General features: G+C 39.4%; 1 protein-coding gene across 1 annotated transcript in view; it reads right to left on the bottom strand.

Moving 5' to 3' along the window:
• Positions 1-933: 933 nt before the first annotated feature.
• GLYAT (glycine-N-acyltransferase) overlaps positions 934-9999 on the bottom strand; it is a 23457-nt gene continuing 14391 nt past the window's right edge. Inside the window, exons 3-5 of the mRNA XM_006875768.1 lie at positions 7029-7155; positions 5920-6091; positions 934-1336 (exon numbers count right to left, since the gene is read on the bottom strand). Of these exons, the coding sequence (XP_006875830.1) occupies positions 934-1336; positions 5920-6091; positions 7029-7155 (702 nt within the window). The remainder of the gene's footprint in view (positions 1337-5919; positions 6092-7028; positions 7156-9999) is intronic.

Here is a 9999-nt window from a genome sequence, read left to right on the forward strand (position 1 = left end):
AGCATTATATATATTAGGAAAACCCCTTCATTCTTGTGCCATGTCTGACCGCACCATGTGTTTGCCACAGTGCCCATAAACTATCTCCACAAAGCCTTATTTGTTGTAAGGAATAATGTAGAAGTACAAGGGTATAGATTACATACAGACAAAGTGTCATGAGAAAAGCAGTCTCTTTATAATGAAATGGCACAGTGTGCCATTGTTAGAGAAACCAAAAAACTCAGTAAAATTAGGAAGACTAAACAATGACCTCTTTTCAAAAGCATATTCTTGGCATCATTTTCAAATAGCCTTTTCTAGGTAAGTTTTTTTTTTTTTAATTGTTAGAAAGTATAGGTAACACATTTGCCAAGTGAACATATTTCATGTGTACATTTCAGTGAGGCCAATCAGAACCAAAGTAAACCCAATGCTGTTGATTGGATCAATTCTGGCTCACGCTGACCCATGTCTTACACAGTAGCACCACTCCATAGGGTTTTCCTGGCTATAATCTTTTTGGAAACAGTTCTCCAGGCCTGTAAAGCCTGTCTGCCTTTAATAGATGAACACACCTGCTTCGCCTGCTCAGGCTCCTTTCATCTATATGCATTGTCAAATTTGCTATCACTACAAATGAAAAGTCAGTGCTTCCTTCTTTATCCCTCCCTCTGCCTCTGTCAGACTCTGATCACCATACATCAGAGTACTGATAGGATACAATATTGGTTCTTTTATGATTGACTTACTTTATGATAAACTCGGAATACTGTTTTCAATGTTCATCCCTGCTGTGACCTGTATCAAGACTTAATTTCTCTTTATGGCATTGCATGTACACACCACACTTCTGACTGCAATTTATTCTTTGTCTCTGTCCACCCATCTGTTCCTAGTCATAAGCCTAGTCCCACCCCCAACTCCTGATACCAATTGTATTCAGGGCCATTGTCATAGAGGGACACATTTCCATTGGTTCCAGTCACAGGGCATGGTGACAAAATTCATAGTGTCACTGATCTTCTGTACGATTTTATTGGCTCTGTCAGTATGGTAGTAGGTGGGGAAGCCAAGTTTTTTGGTAGCCTGGATCTGGGAATTGAGAACATAGGAGGCAAGGCCCTGAGCCCGGTACTTGGGTAAAGTAGCTCCCATCCTTATCTCTCCAGACTGATCCATCAAGGCCCAGGATACAGGAGTCCCCTCGGGCCCCAGCAGACAGAAGTTGGGAAAGGTCTGGATACAGCGCTCAATGAATCTCTGGCTCCTTCTATTTCCCCCGAAGTACCAAAATTTATCCACCAGGGCGGCATGTGTGACATCCAGGGACGAGTGTTTAAAAATCTCTTCATTGCTATGTGGAGAGTCAAGAGAATAAAAGAGTCCATATTATCATACCTAATGTGAAGTATTATTAATTTCCTCCCCTCTCCCCAATTGTTTTGAGACATAGAATAGGAACATAGAGTGTTTGGGTCCATGATCTGACTAGTCATGTGACCTTGTGTGCAGGTACATTAATGTCTTCCTGCCTCCATTTCTTTTTCCATAAAATGGGGATATTGACATCACCTCTCTCAAAAGATGTATAAATTAGAAGAGCAATTGCATGACAAGTGCCTAGAGCAGTGCTTCACAAACAACCTCCCCAAAACAAACCAGTTGTCATTGACTCAATTCTGACCCCTGGTGTGACCCCACATGTGTCAGAGAAGAACCGTGCTTTTCAGGGTTTCCAATGGCTGATATTTCTGAAGAAAATTGCCAGGCTTTTTTCTCACGTGCCTCTGAATGTACTCAAACCATCAACCTTTAGGTTAGTAGCCAAGCACTTAACAATTTGCCCAACCCAGAGAGTCACGAACAGTAGAACTCTATAATTGTGACCCTCCAATGCATTAGAAGGGCACCACTATTATTCACATTTATGCACCAACCACAAAAGCTAGTGAGGATGATATAGAAGAATTCTACAAACTTCTTCAGTTTGAAATTGATCAAACATGCAATCAAGATGTATCAATCATTACAGGTGATTGGAATGAAAAGATTGGAAACAAAGGAGAAGGATCAGTAGTTGGAAAATATGGCCTTAGTGATACAAATGATGCTGGAGATCCCATGATAGAATTGTGCAAAACCAATGATTTGTTCATTTAAAATACCTTCTTTGACAGTATAAGAGATGATTATATATAAAAACCTTAAATTGAAAGAAAAAAAAAAAAAAAGAGATGATTATATACATGGACCTCACCAAATGGAATACAGAAATCATCAGACAATATCTTTGATATCCCATGAGAGTGAAGTTTTACTAAAGGTAATACAGAAACAGCTGCAAGCAGACATTGACAGAACTTTCAGAGGTTAAACCTGGATTCAGAAAAAGATGTGAAATGAGGGATATCATTGCCGATATCTGATGGATCTTGGCTGAAAGCAAAAGATATCAGAAAGTGGATATTTAAAGATGTGCTTTATTGACTACACAAAGGCTTTTGATTGTGTGATCATGACATGCTATGGACAACATTGCAAAGTATGAGTATTACAGATCACTTAATTGTGTTCATGAAGAATCTGTATATGGACCAAGAGGCTATTGTTTAAACAGATCATGAGAACACTGAATGGTTCAAAATTTACAAAAGTGTGCTACAGGGTTGTATTCTTTCACCATACTTATTCAACCTGTATGCTGAGTAAATAATCTGAGAAGCTGGCTTATATGAAGAAAAACGTGGCATCAGGATTGGAGGAAGACTCATTAACAACCTGTGATATGCAGATGATACAACCTTGCTTGCTGAAAGTGAAGAGAACTTCAAATATTTACTGATGAAGATAAAGAGCACAGCCTGTAGTATGGATTGCATCTCAATGTAAAGAAAACAAAAATCCTTACCACTGGACCAATAAACATTCTTATCAATGGAGAAAAGATTGGAGTTGTCAAGGACTTCATTCTCCACTCATGGAAGCAGCAGTTAAGAAATCAAATGACATATTGTATTCACAAATCTGCTGCACAAGACCTTTATAAAATGTTGAAGAGCAAAGATGTCAGCTTGAAGACTAAGGTGTGCCTGACCCAAGTCATGGTATTTTCAATAACCTCATATGCATGCAAAAAAGTGAATAAGAAAGACCATAGAAAAATTGATACATTTGAGTTATGGTGTTAGAGGAGAATATTGAAAGTATCATGGACTGCTAATAGAACCAACAGATCTGTGTTGGAAGAAGTGTAGCCACAGTGCTCATTGGAGGCTAGGATGCCCAAATTGTATCTCTCATACTTCAGACATATTGTCAGAAGGGACCAGTCGCTGGAGATGGATATCATGTTTGGTAAGGTGGAGGATGAGAGAAAAAGAGGAAGACCCCTAGTGAGATGGATTGGCAAAGTGGCAGCATCAATGGGCTTAAGCATGGCAACAATTGTGAGGTTGGCCCAGGACCAGACAATGTTTTGTTCTGTTTTGCATAGGGTCACTATAAGTCAGTACCGACCTGATGGCACCTAACAGCAAAAACTCACAAAACACTGGAGTCCTGGTGTGGTGCTGTGGGTTAATGTGCTGGACTGCAACGTCAGTTTGGACTGCAAGGTCAGCAGTGCAAGCTCACCAGCCACTTCTCAGAAACCCTATACAGGGTTGCTATGGGTCAGAACCAACTCAATGGCACTTAACAACAACAACAACAACAACAAAGCACTGGACCACAGGGTTGGTTTGAAGCACAATGTTGGCAGTTCAAATTCACCAGCCGCTCCTTGGAAACCCTATACAGGGTCACGATGACTCAGAACTGACTTGACAACACTTAACAGCAGCAACAACAATTAAGTCAGGGCAGGAAAGATCCCTCCAGCTTTACAGATAAGACAACAGATAAACAGAAAAGAATCAAGTGTCCCAAGTCACAGGCTTTTGTTATTCTGTACTGTCAAATCAATTCCAACTCTAAGTGGCCATGTATGACACAGTAGAACTGCCCTATAGGGTTTCCAGGCTGTAATCTTTTAGCGTGGAGTTCTGGTGTGGCACTGTGGGTTAATGAGCTGGACTGCAAAGTCGGTTTGAACTTCAAGGTAGGTGATTCATGCTCACCAACTGATCCTTGGAAACCCTATACTGGGTTGCTATGAGTTGGAACCAACTCAACAGCACAGAACAGCAATCTTTTAGCATAGTGAGTTGGGCTGCTAACAGCAAGGTCAGCGGTTTGTATCTACCAGCCACTCTGCAGGAGAAAGATGAGGCTTTCTGCTCCCATGAGTATTTACAACCTTGGAAATCCAATACAAGGTCTCTATGAGTCGAAACTGACTCCACGGCACACAACCAATCTTCATAGGACCAGATCACCAGGTCTTTTCTCCCGACAAGCACAACCAGGGCCCCTAGATCACACCCTTGTTGTTAAGTGCCATTGAGTTGGTTCCAACTAATAGTGACCCTGTCTAGGATTTCTAAGGATCCATTGGTGGATTTGAACAGCAGACCTTTAGGTTCAAACTGATCTTGCTGTCCAGTGCTTCTCCTACAGTACCATACCAGGACTCCAAAGCCAGAGTTTAAGACTATGAAATCTTAAGATATTGCTGTGAAAGACACCTTGGCCCCTATGAGAAAGCAAAGTCCAGAAAGGGCCAGTCACATGTGCAGGTGTCCACAGATTTATGGAGCACTAAAGTGCAAGGATAATGCCTTCTGTCCTGTCTATCTTATAGGTGGACAAAATAATTGAGATTATTGATGTGGAGGTGCTTTTCATGTTGTGAATAAAACTCTTCTAGGAGTTCTGGTGTGACACTGTAGGATAAGCACTAGACTGCAAGGTCTGTTTGAACCACAAGACTGGTGGTTCAAATTCACCAGCTGCTCCTCGGAAACCCTGTACAGGGTGACTATGAGTTGGAATCTACTTAACAGCACTTAAGAACAACAAGCAAAGGTGTATGAAGGACTTCTAGTATGGCACCATAGAATCAGCACTGGACTTTGAGTCACAAGGTCATCAGTTGAAATCCACCAGCTGCTCTTCAGAAATCCTAGGAGTTGTTAAGGACTTGATGGCACTTAACAACAGTTGTATGAGAGGGCCCTGGGATTGAACATCTCCAGATCAAATCCCACAATCAGTTTTCAGTTGTATGAAATGTTCAGCTGGAAATCAATGAAGGGGTGGGTATTACATACAATCTGTTTAAAAATCTCATTTGAAAACCTGTTGTTCTGTGATGTGAATTCATTCAGTACGTCTTCATTGAACATCTACTGTATGCTGGACACTGCTTTCACTATTAAGGATATATGGATGAACACGATAGAAAACATTTATCCTTCCATGGGTTGGGGAGGATTCAAACAACAAAGAGATAGATAAATACAGGAATCAGCTGGTTTCAGTTAACGATACAGATAATAAAGAAAATAAAAATTAAGTCATGTGATCAAGAATTAAGGGAAGGGGAAGTTTTAGATAGGGTGTTTTGAGAAGGCTTCTCTGAGGAAATGACATTTGAATGTCTGAATGGCGAGAAAGTCAAATTAGTGAAGATGGGAGAGAAGGACATTTTAGACAGATGAATAGTAAATAGTTTTTGATGGCTGGAGGGCACTAGTGAGTACATGAGGATCAAGTAACAAAGCAAGAGGGATAAGAAGAGGTTCAAGTGGTGATGGGCGCATGGTCATGTAGGGTCTTCAAGGTACGTTAAGGAGTTTAGTTTATATTCAAAGTAAGCTGAGAAACTTTGGAGTTTTGTAAGCAGGCGAATGACAAAATTCACATTAGGTTCCAAAATGACCAACCTGGTTACTACCCAGAAAAGAGATTACAGGGAGACAAAAGTCAAAGCTGAGAGAGAAGTTAAGATGTTTCATCCACACTGAGAGATTTGAATGGTTTTTTTATCACACTCACATGGCCTTGGGTCTGACAGATTCAGAAGATAAGTTCTTTGCTTCTAGCAGAGAGGGAACCAATTTCTTTGCTGTTTGGGTAGACATATAAAGAATGCGTTGTGTTTGCTTGACCTGGAAGGATTTAGTGGCTGCAAGATTTTTTATCACCTCATTCAGACTGGATTGTGAACCTGGAAAGAATTAAAGTAGAGAGATGCAATCATCCATTTAGATGTTTCAAGGAGGTGCTCAATGTAAGCATTGGGATCAAATTCTTCCGTCCTGTAATGCAACTGCGATTAACTTTGTGATCATGGCTGAGTCACTCACTGAGTCTGTTTTCTCTTATGCAAAACAGAATTAATCTAGAAATCAAAGGAATTTATGACATTAAAGGAGTCATAATGCTTTAAAAATAGCAGCCAAGCTTGCTTCAACACATACAACAGTTCACTGTTGTTGTTAAGTGCCATCAAGTCGGTTCCTTCAGAGCGACTGATGGATTTGAACTGCTGACCTTGTTGTTAGCATCCAGTGCTTATCCTACAGTCCCACACCATGAGCCCAAATATTTCACTAGGAACTCTTCTAATCCTTTCATGGACCCTATGTTTTAGATACTTTCATTTTTATATATAAAGAAACTAATAGATAAACCACTTGTTCAAGACCACACAGTTAATAAAAGACAGAACAAGAGTGCCTGCCATTCTAGAGAATCTAACTCTGGGTGGGGTGGGGATGGAGGGCATGTTTGTAACCACAGCAATTATCCTTGGTGATAAGGAAGTGTTCTATGGTAGAATGGCTACCATTTTTATTCCAGGAGCAGAAAGCCAGAAGGAAGCTCTTCTCGCACATCCAACCCCCTAAGGGATCTTGGACAGGTATTTAGAATATATTATGAACTCTCAGTCATAAAGAAAGTATATTAATTACAGTTTCTTATATCAATCCCATAATTTACAGACTTTGAGTTTGACTCCATTGACGAGATGGTGGCACCTAATACAAGGACTGGACAGCAGGCTGAATATGGGACTTGATGGAATTAGGGAACCATTGTAGGGGAATATACAAATGTAGATATGAGGGTCCGGCAAACAGCACACATTTCACTCTTCTTACTTTGAATCTGCAAATGTTGTTTCCAGTTGATGACTTTGGAGATGCCAAGGAATTCCTGACATGCCTTGGGATCCTTATAGTAGATCTGGTAGGTGTTGGTGTAGTGATCCAAGTCATCTGTCATATCCTGTTTTTTGGGCAAAGGGGAATAAATCAACTTGTTTATACCCAGTAATAGCAATACTAGTGCTTGATATTCCATTACAGTGTCTTATTTTCACATATTAAATATTCATCTTTTTGTGCATGTTCTCTCATTATTACTAAATTATTTGCAGTATAAGATCAAATCAGGGCCTCAGTTATTTAATTTTTGATGAAAACAAAACAAAATAACAAAACTTCTTGAACAAGATACTTATGTGTTGCATTACAATTTCAAATAAATCTAAGGCATGCACATCTATAAAGTATTATTTAAAATACATGATCCCAGAGATAGAAGGGAGTCCTGGTATGGTGCTATAGGATAAGCAATGGATTGCTAACCACAAGATCGGCAGTTCAAACCTACCAGCCATTCCTCAGATACTCTATACAGGGTTGCTGAATCAGAACTGACTTGACAGCACTTAACAACAATAACAAAGATAGAAGAAATTTATCGACAAAGTAACTTTAGTTCCAAGAGTAAATCTTACTCTATTTCAGAGTCTGAGATTAAATGGATTATGACCACAACAATATTGAAATTGATTCAGGTGACCATGTATTAGAATCTTCATCAACCTGTGATGAAATAAACAAAATAAAGACTCCTATTGAATAAAAATGAAAACCACAGTCAAAATCTACATGTGATAAAATCAAAAGACAAAACTTGTTCAAAAAGATCTTGTCAAAGTTATCAACCAAGAGCTAGGAGGAATCAAAGGGTAACTACCCAACAAAAATAGAAAAATTAGAAAAATTTGTATAGAAATGCACTCATAACTCAACAATGACACCACTGATAATCTATTTATAAAATTAAATTTAAAGCAAATAAACTAATTCCAATTTTGGCTTTTAATCTGTAATAAAGATTTCTTGATTATTATATTATGATCAGTTTGCTGTTTTATTTAAAGAGGCATTACATGTTTTTATTTTATTTGTAAATAACATCAAAATGATATCATATTTTTTGTCATGTATAGATTTTGACTTTATATTTTGTATTTCAAATGTGTTAACCATCTAGTTTGGATGATTTTTAAAAGCTTGGTGCTGAAAATATACCCCTGAACACAGGCATTGTGGTTTGTTCTTTATATTTTCCCTAATACTTTATTTCATGCCTTCAGGAATTTGTATGTGTTATTTCCTCTGCTTAGAATGCACTTCCTGTCCTTGTAAGCCATTCAAAAATCAATAGACATAGCTTTAAATTCTGGTTTTGGTGGAACATGTACCAGGAAGACTTTCTGATCTTCTCCTTGCATTTCCCAAAGTCCATAGTTTTACATATCTCGTTGGTAGTGATGCTTCTGTATCTTGCATGTTCTTACACATTTCCCATCATACTATAATTGTTTTATCTGTGCGGTGCTTTGAATGTACTTGATATGACTTTCCTATCCAAAACCTTCTTAATTCCCAACAAGTGATTGGGCATACAGGACTCTAAAGCTGGGATTGGTTAGTTTTGCCCTCCAACTAGGATTCCAAGGAGCTGTCTCAGAAGCAGAGATGGAAGATCCTGGGACCATTAAGAATGAAGAGCATGAGTGAATCATGAGATCTCTACCTAGAGAAACAGTGATGGCAGAGGCAAAAGCAGAGATAATGACAGAAGTGGTGGTATGGAGGGAGCAGCTTTGGGCTCTAGGACCACGGACTGAGTAAAGCTGAGTACCTACAGGCAGGAGACTGCCTTGCAAAATGTGCTGGCTAAGAGAACTTTGTAACACTTGCCCAAGCAGGGTAGAGGCCAAAGGGCCACCTGGATGAAAGGTTGAAGACAAGAGTGAGGTGTGTCCACAGTCTGGCAGACAAGAGGCGTTCCTGACTGGAGAACTGCTGCGTCCTGAGTTGGTTTTGATTCTGAATTGTACTCTGTTCACTTCCCTAATAAACCCCATAATCGTGAGTATTGTTATGAATTTTGTGTGACCATTGGAATGGAATGTTGAACCTAGATGTGAAGCAGAGTGCTGTGGGAGGGATAGTTGGGGTCAGAATAAGATAAAGAAGGTTTTAGGGTAGAAGCATGTCTGACTTCCACTTCACAGGAATCGGCCTTGTACTGATTTTGAGTTTGATTGTCTTTCCCTCTTGTGAAGCCAGGGGAAGTCAGACATGGTCCCCACATGGTTTTTGCAGTTGTGTTCTTCTGAGGCTGTGACCTTCTTGAGGATAAGCTTTTGATCACTGTCTCCCATTCATTTCTGTATTCCCATGGTGTGCTATATTGCTAGGCACAAGCAGAAGTTTAGTTTCAGTAACTTTTTTTATGTCTTTACCTAAAATGTATATGGAGTCCTGATGTGGCACTGTAGGATAAGCACTGGACTACTAACCACAAGGTCAGCAGTTCAAACCCACTAGCCACTTCTTGGAAATCCTATACAGGATCACTATGAGTCAGAACCGACTCAGCAGCACTTAACAACAACAACAAAATGCCTATGGACATTCTATCTTTGTAATTTTGCACTTCACAGTCACCCAGACTCATGGTGCTTTTTCACATCTTGGTATCTTTACTTTTTAATTCCTCTGGTTGCATTCTCTCTTCCTTTTCAGTCTAACAAACATATTCATCTACAAAATCAAGTTCTGACAAACCCTACACCAAGAAGTATCTCTAATCTGTACATACATCTTCTCCTCACGTAGAGTCTTAATCAGCTTTTGCATGAGCTCATTCTGTATCGTGTACATCTTCTGTTCTTGCTTATCACATGCCATGTTGTAATTTATTTGTCTATCTTCTCCTTCGGGCTGTGACTGTCTGCTTTTTATTATTATTATTATTATTTTAAAAAAA

This window comes from Chrysochloris asiatica, unplaced genomic scaffold (genome assembly GCF_000296735.1).
Source record: "Chrysochloris asiatica unplaced genomic scaffold, ChrAsi1.0 scaffold00339, whole genome shotgun sequence".
NCBI lineage: Eukaryota > Metazoa > Chordata > Mammalia > Afrosoricida > Chrysochloridae > Chrysochloris > Chrysochloris asiatica.